This window comes from Athene cunicularia, assembly GCF_003259725.1.
Source record: "Athene cunicularia isolate RWA chromosome 1 unlocalized genomic scaffold, athCun1 chr1_part1, whole genome shotgun sequence".
Taxonomy (NCBI): Eukaryota; Metazoa; Chordata; class Aves; order Strigiformes; family Strigidae; genus Athene; species Athene cunicularia.
The window spans coordinates 44,697,643-44,715,335 of record NW_020799091.1 but is presented as its reverse complement, the minus strand read 5'-3'; the positions used below and the strand labels follow the sequence as shown (position 1 = coordinate 44,715,335).

At 35.7% G+C, this 17,693-nt stretch overlaps 1 protein-coding gene across 1 annotated transcript in view; it reads right to left on the bottom strand.

The window, feature by feature from the left end:
• Positions 1-17,407, bottom strand: part of SCEL (sciellin) — a 48,601-nt gene extending 31,194 nt beyond the window's left edge. The window contains exons 1-6 of the mRNA XM_026867958.1: positions 17,300-17,407; positions 10,580-10,650; positions 6,853-6,970; positions 6,126-6,188; positions 5,737-5,805; positions 402-470 (exon numbers count right to left, since the gene is read on the bottom strand). Of these exons, the coding sequence (XP_026723759.1) occupies positions 402-470; positions 5,737-5,805; positions 6,126-6,188; positions 6,853-6,970; positions 10,580-10,622 (362 nt within the window). The 5' untranslated portion in view covers positions 10,623-10,650; positions 17,300-17,407. The remainder of the gene's footprint in view (positions 1-401; positions 471-5,736; positions 5,806-6,125; positions 6,189-6,852; positions 6,971-10,579; positions 10,651-17,299) is intronic.
• Positions 17,408-17,693: the final 286 nt, after the last annotated feature.

Sequence of the window (17,693 nt, the reverse complement as noted above, 5' to 3'; positions counted from 1 at the left end):
ATTGCTATGCTGAGTAAATGTGTAATCTGAGCTGGTCTCTCTTTTAATCTATGTGGAGAAATAGACATTTTAAAGAAAAATTCCTCTTATTTTAAAGAAAATACGTGAGAAACATCAAATGAAATGTCCTCCAGAAAGACCCTTTTTCTCCTCACTGGCTATAAAGAGATTCTATGATAACCTAGATATAGGTATCTGCATTCCAGATGTCAGGTGGTGAAATGTAGCCTAATATTAGGCCATATGACACAAATAATTTCTCTATATTTTCTTGGTATGTATATGTAATCCAAAAGATGATAATATATAATATTCAGATGATAATGCATGATAAATGATATGTGATACAGGATAAATTATAATATAAAATACTTAGATGATAAAGTTTCCAAAACTCATACCTGTTGCTTTGCTTATTATTCAGAGTTGGGGACTTATTTGTTTTATCAGTATCACTTCTGGCTGGAATTCTGTCAGAAACACATAAATTATTTATAATACACACTCTAGATCTTTTTTTAAACGAAACCACTTTCAATAAAGTTCAAAGATGGAGCACCACTTTGCCCTACATACAGATTAAAAATTCCCCAGTATCAGGATAGTTATAGAACAAAAGCTGAATTAATATCAGTCTAATGCATTAATATCTGAAGAGTCTAATTAGCTCACTGTAAAGAACTGTTTTAAAAGGTTATGTTCAAACACTCTGTATCAAGTCTCGTTAACAATTTATCACAACTCCTTTGAATTAGATGAGAAAATATTAGAAAGAAAAGAACGCTCGGTCAAGCAGTACATAAAACTATCCCCTTTTCCTCTCCCTCACCATCCCTTGAGAGATGCAACAGTCTTATTTTATTTATAGGTTTAAGAGATCAATGTGATTTGAAAATACTCATGTAAAATCCCAGATAAAGCACAGTAGTGACCTAAGGAATAACACATAACAAAGAACATATTTGTGCTTGAATTAACTTTATTAAGCCATGAAATTTACACTAAGAAGCAACCATGTGATTTTTTTCAAGCCTTTTACAGATTCTACAGTTGTTGCCTAAAACCCTTCTGAAAACCCTTCTGATTTTTCTCAGAAAGTACCACGTAGCTATAGTAGCTGAAAAAGCTTAAATACTGATTTTATTTCAACTTTCTTCCCATATATGGAATATCCTTTAGTAAGAACAGGGGGATTCCGAAAAGCTCAAATATAAAGTGATGTACATTGAAATAGATTACAAATACTAAATTGAGAGGGTTATTTTACATATTTGGTTAAAACAGCTGAAAAATATTTTGATCTGCATTTCATTTACATATAGAAATTACCTAATTTTAGTTATCTATTCCTATCTATAAACTGAAGCTACAAACATATATAAACAGAGGGTACAAAATAATCCTAGAAATACAATCCAATATTATGTGCAAAACATTTTGTATCCTGCCTTCAGCCAAGTATCACAGAATACTGTTGTACTTAATAAAAAGCCTTCAAATGAGCTGTAGGATACAATCTGCACCAGCATGTGCTCTGTGACTTTTTTTTCAAATTGTTTAATTGTGCAAATAACTATGTCATGACACGGGGAGCTTGTGATTGTGACCGGCAGTTACAGTTACTCGAAAGATCACTAGAGGTCTCACTAAACTTTCTAGCATTACTTTGGATTGCAAACATGGGAATTTCTTCTAAGTCACAACTATCCAGTGAACCAGCATTTCTTTCACGTTTCGTTTCGTATTTTCAAATTTCAGCACAATAATTTAAGTAGCTCTGCATTTGCTTATTTTAAGGACTTAAAGGGTTAGTCTGGCATCCTACTCTACTGCTGCCCAAAGTAGCAGAAGCTTTGAAAAAAAGTCAAAGAATGGTAACTATGTTAACTTCTCCTTTCACAACTTTTCAATTTCTGATAAGCAGTGGTCAAAGAATATTCTCTCTTTGCACCCAGAACGCTGTCTCCAACAGACACCTTTAGATCAATGATCCATTAACCCATCTAATGTTTTTCTGAAGCAATTTAAGTTTCTGGCCTCATCGTGTGGTTGTGACTTGTATAATTAATACATATGTTAAGGGAAAATCAAATGTTCTATATTTCTTTCTTTTTTTTGGTCTTTTTTATATTTTTTTTCTTGAAATCATTACCTAAACATTTTATAGAATATCTCCTCATTCCTACAGCTCAAGAAACAGAAAATATTCCTTCCTTAATCACTTTCCCTATATCACTTTTTTCCAAGCTGACAAATCTTTGTCTCTTCAGACATCCAGCACATGAAAGCTATTCAGTCCCTGTGGTCATCCTTTCTTACCTTCCTATTTAGTTTTTTCTGGTTCTATTGTAGTCTCTTCACATAAGTCAAATGCTACATGCAGTGTTCAAGATATGCAAAACAGGTTCATACCATGACTGAACAGTGGTATCTGGTTTGCTCTCAGTTAATTTTCTAATAATTTCTACTGTTCCAAAGGATTAAATTATTAATAAAGTGGACAAAGAAAGTGTCTTGTTTGCTTCAGTCCCATCTCTTCAAGTCTAACTGCTGTAAATGCAGCTAGGATTTATTCTCCCTGGAAGCTGTTCTGGACTTAGTAGCATTTAGCACTTGGAAAAATAGCAATGTAATTTTCATCATCACTATCTGTTTTTTAAATTTTCTCCCATCTTTTGTCAAATAGTTGTTATAATGAGAGAAATAAAAGGATAAATTACATCCAGAAAGGCTGTCTGCGATTGTCTGAACAATGCAATTATTGTCTGGATTGTGATGTGTAGATCTACATGCCAGTACCAGTATATGTACACCTACTGCCACCAAGCTATGGATTTCTGTTAACAATTTTACAGTGCTCAGTATTTCCTTGTGCTTGCAGCCAATAGTGCAATTGTATGTTGTCATCTGCAACATCCCTCGGAGGTCCTTAATACTGAAGCTGATGTTCAAATTTTACACATACTGGGTTAGGCAAAATTCATATCAAACAATACATTATTTGAACATGGATATGGCAGTATCCAGGAAGAAAAAAGTTGTACTTAATATGGCTTTTCATTGTCACATTTACACATGCAACTAAAAAAAATTACTCCCATATTCAGAATTACTCCTAGACTCCTCAAATATTTTGGATTTTTTTTTTTTTTTAATTAAAATTTCAGTGGCTGTTTGCCACTTCATTTGCCATTTTGAAAACTAGCTACTGAAGAGACATTCACCTGGATAGATCCAGATAGATCCAAGGATTTATCCTTGTCTTTTGGAATATTACAGTCATGGCCAGAAGAGATGCAAAGTGGAATTGTGGAAAGATGTTCCAGTATCTAGCTTGAAAACAGGTAACTCCCAAAGACCTTTTCAGGATAGAAGACTACCATTTTACAGCATCTTGCATAGACAATTATTTTCCATATAGACAGCATGACTTACAAAAATTCTGTAAACAGATCTGAGAGATCTCCAATGCCACACACAGGCAACTAAACAATGTAGCTGCTCTGCAGACAGGTCTATTCTAAGCTTGGAGACTTCTGTACTTATGCTTGCCAGACAAAATTTATGAGAAAATAAGTGAATTGTACCTGGTGGAGAACATCCTTCAAAGTGGAAGCAGAAGCACCAAATTTGACTGCAGGCTATGAAAAGGTGCTAAGAGAAAATACATCACCACACCCTTTTATGCCTTAGGTTGCAGGTTTGAGGAGATGCAGAACATGTGGTCATCCCTTACAGAGATGCCTGCTGGCAATGGGTGTGCACAAATTAATCCTGGTATGGCTATATTACAGCTTTGAGAAGACCAGTGATCAGTGAGGAAAAATAAGCAACTTGACTGAAGCTTCCTCATTGTGATGATTTTAAGGTAGAACCATCATTATTCACTCCATTTATAGACATATTCTGCTTTAGTTAACAGAAGTGTACATAATCCTTTCTTTATATTCTCTTTCATCTGTTGCATATTAATCCTTTATGTTAGATATTTTTGTATATATGAAAACACAAAACCAACTTACAAGCTAAAATGATTCAGATATCTCAGTATCTCAGCATAAAGCAAACTGACATAGACTACAAAAGGACAATGTTGTTCAGCAGCACTGTAGAAACTGGAATTGTCCTATGACTTCTAAATTAGTAATCAGGGCTTTATGCATGAAAATCGAGCCTTAAAAATTGTTTTGAAGTCAATGAGCATGTGGATAACAGTGACATAACTGATATATTCTACTTGAATTTCCAAAGAGCTTCATAGAAATTTGCTTTAAGGGCTCTTAAATAAACTATTCTCCTATGTGATAACAGAGAAAGGCCTTTCATACATAAATATCTGGTTAAAAAATGTAAGAAACAAAGGTTTGAAAAATGGCAGTTTTTCAGAGTGGAAGGAGGGATCTGTACAAGACCTGTGTTTTTCCATATGTTCACGAATTATCTGAAAAGGAGAGTGAGATGATGTTGCTTGCCAATTACACTAACTCATGGTAGTCAAAACAAATGCCGACTGGCAAGGCTTTCAGAAGTCATCTGCTAGGATGTCAGATTTCTAAAATGGCAGATGACATTCATTTTTCTTAGATGCAGAGTAATGCCTGCCAAGAAAAACAATTGATCTCTGAACCAGCTATTATCACTCAGAAGAGAGGTCTTTGATTTATATAGATAATGTTATGAAAATGAAAGCTCAATTCTCAGCAGCACTCAAAAGAGCAAATTCAATATTATGAAGTATGAGGGAAGGATTAGCAAATGAACCAGAAGCCATTGTTATACTTCGCTATATATACAAGGTGTGAACCCACCTTAAATACCTGCATGGAGATTTGGACCCTGAGATCAAAAAGACTAATGTGGAAACAGAAAAGATACAGAGATGATCAACAGGTAAATTGAAGTTAGAGAATGGCTTCCTTGTGATCAGTGAACAAATGCAGCAGGATTCACTGGCCTGCAGAAGAATTGATGGAGGGGTGATATCACACAGCTCTGTAGCCTATCCTGTTACAGACTTCTATGGAGAAGGTAAATTTTACATAACAAGCTTTTTGTTGTTTCTTACAACAGAAGTAAGGGTCGTCAAACAAAATAACACAGCTCTAAGATCCAATCAATCAAGTGCATTTTTTCCACAGTGTGCATTTAAGTACTGGTACTCATAGCCTCAGCATGTTGTGAATACCAGATGTTAATGGGGGCTAGATTTTGAAGGTGCAACACAGAAAGAATCTTGAAACGCAAGCATGGTCATGTCTTAACAGAGGTCAAGGGTGAAGATGACATTCAAATGAAGTACCTGTATGATAAACATACGGTTCTGATATTTGTACTGATCGTGATATGAAGTGGAAGCAAAGATTTGCAAAGAACTAGGGGTTTAGCTGTGTTGTGCTTAACTACTGGAGGCAGGACTTTCATCTATAGTTTGAAAAGCAAGAAACTGGGAAGGCATGGTTATCATCTGTACAGAGACACATTTATCGGGGCAAGAACATACAGAAATTGGTAATGAAAAAGAAGAACTGGGTATCAAAAGAATGTTTTCTCAAATCACGTTTCAATTTTTCTCATTGACTGACAGCTCCTGCAAAAATCATTCAAAGTCTTCTACTTAGATGCCTGATAAATAACAAAATTTTAAAAACCCCACTGCTTTCATTCATGCTTTCATTTTCAAGATCTCTCACAGATATGAGAATCAGAAAATACAATACATACAGTAAAAAGCCCTACCTGTCCAAGGTAGTATCAGACCTGTATCGTCCAAGTATGGCTTTCTGATCTTCTTTTTCATTTGAGTTACTGTTATAAAAAAGGTTAGAAATGCCACTTTAGTCACTGTTTTTATTGTTATTAAAATACTCATCAGCAATAAAATAATATATATAAGTCTTGAACTGAGGTATCATACAGGATTTCAGACCAGGTGTCAACAGAACCAACCTTACCTCCATTGTTATGATTGACTTAACAGTTATTGACATTGGAATCAGATTAACAGTGGAAACGTATAGACTAAAAATGAACATAGCAAGCTCTTGCTATAAACAGGATATTAGTAAAAGGATACTTAGTTTCCTTTGGCAATATCATTAGAAATGTGTTCAGATACTGTACTGTACCTGTGTAGGCTATCTTGGGATTTGTATTGACTAAGCACAGCCCTTCCATAGTTTTCATCAGCACTTCAAGCAAAAGAAAGACAGTGATTAGTTAAAATTTGAATATAAAAATAGAAAATTGTTTCTTGGCAAAAGTTTTCTGTACTTGGTCAGATTTCCCAGTTGTCTACTACTACTGTAACCACACCAGCTACAGATCTCTGCATTAGAAGACTTTAGACATTTTGGAGTAAAAATTATCTCTTCCTACATGCTCTTCATGGATGACATAACGAAGCCCAGATCTCAAGGTGGAATTTCTACTGTAACACAAGTCCTAGTTTGCATTAGAGTAAATTTCTAATTATTCTGACTTAAGCTCCTTAAAAGAACTTGCCAAGATTTATAATCTTCATGTTCATAAAAAAAACAAAAAAGTCAGATCATATTCTTGCAACCTAAATATGTGAAATGTGGGATTTTTCTGGTAGAGAAGCCTGATATCTCATTAAATGCTCAGTCCTCAAAAGTCCCAATGAAAAACATAGTGAAAGTCCAACAAACTAATACTTCCAAAAGATAATCAATACCTCATCGAGATAACAAAAAAAAAAAAAAAAAAAAAGTTCCTTGATTAAATTAATTTCATTCTGTTTCATATCATTCATGAAAAAGCAGACACTCCAAGATAATGCACACAGAATACTGAACTAAATACAGAAAAAAGTGTATGTCATATCTTTCTTACCTTTCCTCTTCAGGCCTCTTCTTTATCCAGCTGTTATCTTGCAAAAGGGTCCTTCGTTTATTAATATCATGAGTAGCCTGTTGTCTGCTTTTGATTGCAACAGAGGGGCTCTTATTATCTGCAAATGCAGGGAAACGTCTTGAAAATGAACGTATGGGATAACTTTGGATACTCAAAGCACTAATAAAAAGGCTGAAATATGTAAAAGTTTAGCACAGACTGAAACTTCAGCTATGCTGTTTAATGTAGACTCTTTCCTTGAAAAGCTTGTGGTTTAATCCATTCAGCCTTGAAGGAATTGCAGTAGCCCCGTTTATCCTACTAAATTCAGTTTCATTCTTAATATGAAACAGCTTCATATATTTTTAATGTAAACAAATGACACAGATCTGATAAAGGAATTATGAAATATACATACAACAGTAATTCCAGAGAAGTCAGACTAATGAATCGTGTTTCCTGGGGTGTTGTCTGTGGTTTTTGTATTTGCAGATGTGTGACAGGATGTAAATTTCAAATGAAAGTTAATCTTGAGATGATCACATGGTCCTCCACCTACTTCCAGCCCAACATGTGTGGATTTTCAGGTTTCTCAAAAGGGTCAGACTCCCTCTGAAGCTTCTTCCTCAGTGAGTGAATGAACAGAATCTCTTTTCTAACAAGCTACCTAGTTTTACTGAACTTTTAATAAAAGCAATACCTTTAAGATATATATCTTTAGATCAAATTTAACTAAAACTGGTGTATGGTTTCAAAGGCTATTTGGAGGGACAGACAGACGTACACTCACACACTGTATGAACATGGAAGCCTTATTTACTTATGAAAACAACCTAAAATTTCTTTGCCCAACAATGCTGATATTTAGTATATTGAGGAACTAACAATTGGATCTTCACTTGATTTGTGAGAATATATATTCTTCACTGTATTAGTAAGCTGATGTTTATCATCTCTTTTGGTTTCCCTTTATGAGGAGTTTGGCCCAGAAGCAAGCAAAAACATTCAATGACTATTGTCCTGTACTGTCAGTTCTTTTTCTTCCTACCTAGGTTTCAGATCGTCATCCTGTTTGAGGTGAGCGGCTGTTAACATTCCCTTTTAAAATGGAAGACTAGAACTTGAGCCAAAATAGGAAGTCCTTTTTTTAAATTGTGATACTTGCCCCAAACTTTCCCAGACAATGAAATAGAAAAACAAAATATGCAAAACCTTTCTCAATAACAACCAATTAATCAAGGAACTGTCTGATGAAGAATACTGTGTATCTTGGGTTTTCTTGTGGAGATCTTCATGATTTTCTCCACGAATTCCTCAGTCTCTGAGTATCCAAGCAAAAGGAGTTCAGCATCACAAGATTTTAGGAGACATCAATATCTGGTGTTCAGTAAGGACATTTGACCATAAAGATCATGTATGGAAAGACCACACTTCACAGAAAATACATGCAGTCAGTCTTGTATCATTTGTCAGAGCTGTGCTTCGGCATTCTGATGTGATTTATAAGAAACTGTAGTTCTTGCTTTTGATACAAGAACTTCAGCTGTAGTGATACATGAAAAATGACAAATAGCTACAGTGAGTGAAAGACCAACTCATAATAAACCCCCAAATATTTATTTTAAGTGACAGTGGCCAAGACTGATTTTTAAAATACATTTTTCTCATTAAAGAAAAACACTGTAGTACAGAGATAAAAATTCAGTCTAAAAACATATATCTGACTGTAACCCAAACTGTGTCTGCTCTTACATGCTGCAATTCACTGTAGATATGTCCATACTGTCAAATAAAAGAAGGTCAGTGAAGGAATTAAAGGATTGGACTCATCATTCTTGTTTGCCTAGTTGCAAACGTTCCCTGGCTCTGTGTTGGCCTAGCTATCTTCAAGACTGAGCTGCTAGAGAAGTGACAAACTTTTAAGAAGTATGGCTGTGATAGCACAGATGTGTGTTGCTGTCTCTTGGTCCTGATGCCAAAGTTTGGCTTTCTTTTTTAAGCAGCATACATGCAGCCCTTTGAGACCATTAAGAAATGAACAGACACATCAAAGGTGAGATCTGTAAGAATGTGCTGACAATTACAGCAGGGTAAGAACAAAAAGTCATCTATCCTCACTGCATGATCTCTGCATCAGCCTGTTGACTGCTGAGCTAGTTTTTCTCTTAAAAATATTTATTCAAATCTGACTTTAAAGCCTTAAAAAAATGAAGACATCCCAGCCTCGCCTGCATAGCTCCAGTGGTTCATTAAAATATCTATTAAAATAAACATTTCTTGCAAACTGAGAAGAGGAAGGACCTCCATCAGTTTAAACAAAAACATTGTCTCATAGTGACTGTCAAGAATGGAGATAGTTGTAATTAGCAAACAAGACTATATTAAGTGCATTTGCCCTAAATATTTACTGTTTTGAATATACTCATAATACTAGCCGTGACCAGGATGTAACAGGGACTTGGATGAATATAAATGGAAAAAAATTTTGCAACATTCAATATACAAGGATTTGAATGAAGATCCAATAGCAAAAGCTGTACCTTCCCATTGTCATAAATATTTAGATATTTTTGATTTGGTACAATGATTTGCATTGAGAAAACAAAAAAAAAAGTTAATTTTTGGAAGTAGGAAAAATGTGAGTTCAACTATATGCATTACTGTCTTTTTTCCAATGGCATTTTAGGAAAACTCTTATCACCTACCCAAAAATTACTTGGGTTTCACAGAAATCATGGCTTTCTTAATTGTTTAGTGCAAACAAGGTTTTGGGAAATGTCTTATAAAGGTGGTAACCAAGGAATATATATTGTGTTTTCAAGAAACATAACAAGCAATTTGCTAAAGTATGAGGCCTTGGGTTTGCTGAAGAGTACTCATTTCCAGTCTAATTGATTTTCTCCTAAGTTTCAGTTAAAAAAAAATAAATACAGATGTGATACAACAGTTCAGGTCACATGAGCGAAGGCAGATGGAGCTTATCCCTTTCTTATTTTGGCAATAAAAAGTTAATGTCCTTAACACGGTAGAGCCAAGCTGCTCCTCTCTGTTGCGATAAACCATTTTGGTGTAGCTAGGCCTGACATATGCCACATAAACCAGATCCTCATGCACCTCAAAACATTTCAGTCTTTAGAATTATTTTGTAGGTTCTGGGAAATGGAAAATTTCATTGTGTTTCCAGTTTGCCTCTGGTCATTTCTCTGCATAGAAAGCAAACCCCAGGCCTTCTCAAGTTTTGTCCCCCAAAGGAACAAACAACCCCATCTGACAACGATTAAATAGCTTTCTTCTCCTCTCCCTCACTCTAGTTTTCTTCAGTTTCTCCTCATTTCCCTTGAGCAAGTCAAAGAGATGTTGCTGCGATCGATGGATGCCCCCTCTCTGCCCACTCCCAGCCATCATGCTCCTGTGGGGTTTCCAGACAAACCACAGGCCTCAGCAGAGGGAACCGCCACGCTGCCTGGCTGCCTGGCCCCACCACCCTATGCCCTGTGTGGTGTTTTGGCCCCAGTCTCTGTCAGCAAAAGCTTATGCACAACACTGCTGGCTTTGCATCTGAAGTGGCTCCTAGTGTGAGTTTAATAACCAGCCTGTCATCTCTGGAGTGGCAGCGTGCACGGTGAGGGAGCCGCACAATGGGCACGGCAAAGCTTGGAAAGAAGGGAGGCTACACCTCAACCTCTAAGTGCTCCGAGATCAGAAAATGAAGAAGACTCAATATTACCGCTTGGATTAGGAGACTGTTTTCGTATGCTGAAAGCTGACATTTTGTTCGGTGGAGTGTCCTGTGGGAATCTAAAAGAAAACACAAAAAAGACAGAGTTGGTGGTGAGATTAGGAATCAGCCCGAAAGGCCATTTAAATTTGTTTGCCACTTCGGTCAGCTTGCACAAGTTTAGTCTGACAGTGTAGAATGACTTAGCATTAGCTGCAGCTCTCTTCAAACTGAAGTTCAGGCATGGTGGTGACTTTTCCCTCCCTGGTGATGACTATGTGTATTCCTGCCCTGCATCTCTGCCTGTCACCCTCATTTTCCTTGTCATAAGCTCCTTCCCTGAGAACATGTAGGGTGGTGAGAGCCTTCAGAGGACAAGACAGAGTAATGAAGAATGGGGTGAGGTGATTAGCTTAATAGAAAGATGCTATCAACCTGTGGCTCAGAGTGGCGCCTCGAGCGCACATGGGCTCACCCAGCCCTGCTGACGGGTCTCACAGCTTCAGTGGCCTGCAGCTAACTTGGGGGTCCAGGACAGAGGCAGTTCTTCTGCCTTGCAGCAGTTTTCCAGTCACTGACTTCTTCCCTTATCTCAAATCAGGTTAAAAAATGAGCCTTCAAGACTGCTGACTTAAAAAAAAAAAAAATTATTTGGGAGATGAGCCACTCTAAAGATTTTATGTTATGCTTTGAAACTGAATTTTGAATATCAGCTTTCCTAGAGAAAGACTCAAGCAGAACATAACAATATGTCAATGACAAAAAATTCCCCCTTAAGTGAAAAAAAAGCAAACTTAACATTAACTTAAGAGTGTGGAGAAAATTGGACCCTCTTTAGCAAATGGATTCCTTTTTGAAAAGCCACATTTTCCAAGAAAACAATGTTAAACTGGAAAGCTCCCAACCAGTTCCACTGGTCAGGCTGCTAAAATTTACAGAAGCACTGGAAAACAGTTTTTGTGACAGAAGCAGTTGTTAAAAATCAGAAACATTCCCAGTTCTCTAGCCATCTACCTAAGACAGAGTGGATTGAGAGACTGGAGTCTGTGGCTCTTTCTTTACTGCTGGAAGGTGAAGAAGGTGTTGAATTTTGGCAAAAGCTTAGAAAAATTACTAAAAGTAATACTGACAATGAAACATATAAAAGTAGTGGATGCCACAGTAAATAGCATTTAGAGCAGATTTTTCTATCTTTTTTCTAACAGACAACTGCTAAAAAAGTTTATGATTACCAAGAAAAGTAAGCAGGAACCCAAAATCTGGATGTAAACAAATACAGATTTCTTTTAAAAGTAAAGATATAAATGCAGAAATAATATTGGAGTCCAAAAGTCTACATATATCTTACCATTTGTGAAATTCCAGATGTTTATAAGAGTTTAAAGTTCTGCATGGAAAACTCTGACCCGCACTCCTTCCCCTTAACCTTAACTGTTGGTATCAAGCATGCATTGGCACAGTGTGTGTAGAAAACATGTGAGTGCTGGATATGGTTCCCACCCAATAAAAATATGTTCAGGGCTGGGGTGAGCCTTATTTATTTTGCAGTAGGTTATAAAATATCTTTTTAAGCATATATGCACAGAATTTCTCAGAAACTGTTCAGGAAGGTTATCGAGCAATCAGTTTCAGATAACAATTAACCTTGCTATAAATTTTCCTGAACTGTCACAAGATGATAGAGAGGACTCTGATTTATTTATGTTTTCAGTTTAGCAACAGCTGGACATCTGATACTGGTTTGTATTGCAGTTAGTCCCAAGATAATAGGAAGCTTGACATTTCAGTCTATTTCACAAGCAATGAGTGCTGGCAGTTCTTCATCTGGAGAAGGAGTAGTTTATATAGAAGAAACTTGGATTTATTTTCTAATAAAGACTTTTAAAGCCATTTCCTAAGGGAAGTGAATCATAAAACTTTGAAAATGGAGCCTTCTTTTGTGGAAATTAAACCAAATACACTCCTTCTAAGGCTTAGAATATTGTTCTAAAAATACACATTTTGCAATTTAAATATTTGTTATTAAAAATTACAGGAAACTTCCATATAGACTTCAAGTTATACTATAGCCTTCCTTCCCATAGATGCATGATGGCATCTGAAATTTCTCACAAAACTGCAAGGAAGTAACATAGAACTTTGATAAAATAAGAAAGCCTCAGATGTTTTTTCTGAAATATAAATTATCACCAAAGAAAAAATCCATAAATTTTGAGGCTTGTCTTTAAATCTACAGAACAACAACAAATACATTAATGACACTGAGACACTGAAAATCAACTGGAAAGCAGGTTTGCAACTCCCGGTTGTATTCATTCATGACAAAAGAAAGTCCAGCAAGTGTGTTTCTTTCATCCTCCATCATTTAATTAAAACTCTGGTTTGTCTCTTGTCCTATATTCACTTTCTAAAGATTTTAGGGCAAAAGAATATTTCTGTTGCACATGTATATGGCATCCAGAATAAACTACTACTTAGCCTCCCAGCCCAAAAGTAATATGCATAAATGAATACAAGAAACAGGCACACTCCCTTTTATAGTCAGCACTGAAAATGTGCCAGGCATTCTGAAATTTTAAACCCAAGCATGTTAGTCTTACAGAATACTGTCATATTGTCCTCAAGGTTTACTTCTTGCTTCCGAACTTTCAAGTTGTATATCAAAGATTAATCCATTAAGATTTAAAATGCAAATTAATAAAAATATCCTACTTTCATCTCTAGCACAGGCAATCAAGAATCATCAGAGTAAGATTTAAATTTCAAGATCTTAGAAATGAAAAGAATCTTGCATAAACAGACAGAATAAAACTCATCAAAGCATTTTTTTTCTTGGTCTTCACTGTTGTGAACTAAGTGTGTGTATGTCTGTGTATGTGGAAAGAGAAATGAACAGAAGATTGTGAGGTTCACATTCATTTAAAAACCATCACATTATTTACACAGATCAGTTAACTGCTTATATTCAGTCTAGAGTTCAAGGGAGATTTAAAAAAAAAAAAAAAAAGTTTTTAACTTCATAAATGAAATTGTGAGAAAGAAAAGTTACAGGCTTCTATAGTATAGTATAGTATAGTAGTAAATTATGTTCAGGCATTCTTAATAAGATCTCAACCACTGAAGCAAAACAACTCAGCTGGAATGCAAAACAAAAACAAACAGGAATGCAGCTCCAGTGTAATTTGATTTTAAAAACAGCGTCAGGAAAATTTAAAAGAAAATTAAAACTGCCCCAGCCAGTCCAATGAGCAGTTCCCCAAAAGATTTAAGACATGCCAATCCTGGATTAGACCCTCCCCCATTTTGGGGGGAAATCCAAATACAATCCCCCCAAAAAACCCTAGAGACATGACTTCAGGGAAAGTCAAATGCCCCTCCAAGTTGCTAGCAAGTTATTCAGAAAACAGCACAGGTCTCAAATTCTATTTTTGTCACAAATAGCCATATTCACACTTCTACATATCCCTTCCACATCCTGCAGTGACTGATCAGCAGAAGACCTCAGGCCTGCCTTAAATTCTCAAAACTAGACCTTCTAGTTTTCAGATGGACTGAACACACCCATTCTCCCAACATAGAGTCCTCTTGCCTTCCTTCTTCTGTTTTTGGCTCTAGCTGTCTATGTAATTATGTTTCACATATATGCATTGCTGTATTAAAAAAAAAAAAAAAAAAACAAAAACAACCAAACCATAAGAATAATACAAACATTTCCTGTAAGAATCATGTTTTCCACATCAGACTGAACTAGTTATAAGCAAAAAAAGGCTTTGTTCTTTGGCTTCTAGCTATGACAGTGATTAAGACCTTATTTATAAATATTCAGTTTATATTTATTTTGCTTTTAAATATTTCTTTCCACAGCTAAGAGGTACCGCATATCGTCACACTGTATAATAAGTAATTCAACATAGTAGATGTTGAGAGTGTCGAGGGAGTGTCAAGCAAGGTACACCTTCTCTCAAAAGTCAAAACATCTGGTTTTTATACTGAAGTTTTTTGATATAAAGCACTGCCAAATGTGAATGCCTAAAACATCAAACTTCCTACTATTATTAATGAACTGGGTGATACAAAGAGCTGTAGATTAACATCTAGTTTAAAACAAAAAAGTTACAGAATTTTCCCATCTTCCAACTACTTGTGCTTCACTGCTAAAGCAGCCTGGACTGTAGAGAAGCCACTGACTTTAGCATGTCCACGTAAAATGCCAGCTGGAACAAACAGGTTTCTTACATATGGCTCTACACAGTCACAGCTTGCTGACTACTGTTTGGTATGCATCCTTAAAGTTTCAGCTTTTCAGAGAAGTCTAGTATCTGCCATATGAAGAAGAATATAAACATATACTTTGTTCTTTCATTATCTCAAATATGAAACTTTCCACCAAAATTTCATCTCCTTGAAGGACTATTCTGTTCTGAAGTAAGCTGAACATTTATTTGCTTGTGAACACTCTGCTCCACATTTTAAATTATTCTATTAGAAATCTAATAAAAGGTTAAGAAATTAATTTCCCACATCCTTTGTGTTTTAACTATTGTCTTGCTTTCACTGCAGTCTAGGAGAAATTTTGGATAGTATAACTATTTGTGAGAGAGTAAAACGAAGGCTTACTTTAGCTTTATTTTTTTAGTTTTGTTTTTTGATTTTTTACTCTCCACTGGAACTCTTAATGTCAGTTCTATACTACATGGCCTATCTTTCATTTATATGAGATGAATGTAGAGAATATGACATTTTAAATGAAAATACATTCGAACCTACTTAATCACAGTTTCAAAGCTCACTATGATATTTCCTTGCCTTCAGTCAACAATTTTTATGTCAGGTCAGCAAACTTTGTGATCTTCTCCATCATTTCTGTGGAATATATCTGAATATCTGTGAACAAGCAACTGATTACAGTAATTCTGACAATACAGGATAAATTTCTCCAAGCCTTAGAAATAAGACACTGTGGTGACACATCATTACAGTTGTTCTTGTAGACATTCATAATTGTGTGAAGTGAAATCTTTCTGGTTTGGAAGTTAATGCCAATTTTGTTGTTCTCTACATCCATCATTTACCCCCTCAGATATCAGAAGTGCTATGACTGGGCTGTCAGATCTGTCTACCTATACTTCAACTCTAATAAGAATTTGTATCTCTAAACATGGCGTCACTTCGTGATTGCAGGTGAAGGCTGTTTTTCAAGTCACCATCAGCCTGAGCCACCCACAGCTGTACCATCCTTCACATTTCCAAATTTGCTATTTCAGTCAAGCATATGACATCCTAAATAATAACCCTAAAGGCCCACTCAGGTGCAGATCTGTATGTATAACTGATGCTGCACTTTCTTCCCTCCAAAATTGTCACCATCATCCACTGCAGTAGCTCAAGACTGTAGGTCAGGACATGCAGTCGAAAGAATAATGGTGTTGCTAACTCAGCACAGTACCAAGCGTGTACTCAGAGCTTAACAAATAAACACTGGAATATCATTTATATGCTTCAAAATTATAAGTAACATTATTCTGTTTATTTGGCAATTAGCTAGCCTTTTTGTGCCTTTTCTGAAAACTACACATAAAACCCCCTATATTTATTTAAAAGACATTGAAAAGTAACAAAAACATATCCCTAGAGTGATTTTTTTTTCAACATCATATCAGAGCAATAGCCATATCATACATTTGTAAACTTCTAAAATACTTAGTGTTTAAATGAGCATTTTTCTATACAGTTTAGGCCACAGAATTGATAACAACCCTCACAAAGAATAACAACATGTATGTGTGTAAAAGAGAAAACAGTCAAAGTTAGAACAGGCAAGGTAGGACTAGAGAACACGTGAATGTATGACAGAAATCATTCATCTATTTGTAGCAGAAAGAGCTCTCAGAACTGGTTTTTCAGGACGTGGGCGGAGGAGATTCTGTTTTGAAAGAAATTAAGCTTTGGAACTGTCAGTAATGTAAAATCAGCTGCTAAGTCAGAACCCAAATTTCTATGTGTTTTCAGATTAGAAATATATGATGAGTTTTAAAAGCTGGACTTTTTTATAATAGAGTATCAAAAGGGGGTGATAATTTTAGACTCGTTTATTCAACTCATTGCTTTCATTTTGCTATATTTTTGATGAAGAATGCTTCCTGTTTATACATGGGTTCCATTCATAGTACAGATAAGCCATTGTATCAAAGCAGAATGGGTAATTTTGCTATACCTTTAGTAAGGGTTGAAATGATTTCTTGATACTTCACAAGTAGTTTGTTCTTAAAAAGCAAACTGTTGCTAATTTTTTATTTTCAAAATCATATACTTGAAGCAAATAAATGAAAATTTAATACTCTTTAATTGTTGATAAAAATTCCAGGGAAAGAATATAGAAACAATAAAGTTAACCAAAGAGCAAAACTCACATTAAAACAGCTCTTCGGGAGAAGTGGTCTGAACAGTGAGTTTGTTATGAGAGAAATAGCACTAAAATAAAATACAGTTAGAAATATAATGTGTGTAACAAAGTAATTAAGATAGTATGGCCAAGAGAACATTTCAGAAAGGTCCAGGGAATTTTAACACCTAAGAGCTGGGTTTTCATAGTCAAGTTCTCCACCCTTCTTGAAAATCAAATTCTTTGAAGTGGGATCGTTAGCTGGACACTAAAAAAATCACAAAACATCTAAAACAGTGGGACTTTCATTATACGGTATATAAAAACAGAGAAGTAAATACCCTTACCTAGATATGGTAGAAGTTAGTGTCCTAATGTGGCTCAGTGTGATACGTCAACCTGGAGATATCTGGAAGTGAGGTACAATCAAAGCAGACAGAGAGCTGAACTGTCGTTCCCCATCCAGCTGTCTGAAAAGTCAAGAGACTTCTCCTTCAGAGGCTGAGTCACTTAAGGAGGAGGTAGGAGGTGTGGAAAAGGGTGGCACCTTGTAGAAATACCAGATCAATTAAAAGTACCAGTGAGTTGTTATACATCTGTGCTTGCTGTGTCTTTCAAGTGTGGTAGGGCTGGGTTTCACAAAATGAAATGTTTTTACAGACCTTGAAACAGAAAACCAAGCAATTACTTTTGGGAAGAAATATACTACACTCCTTTGGATTTTCCACAGAAAAACACATT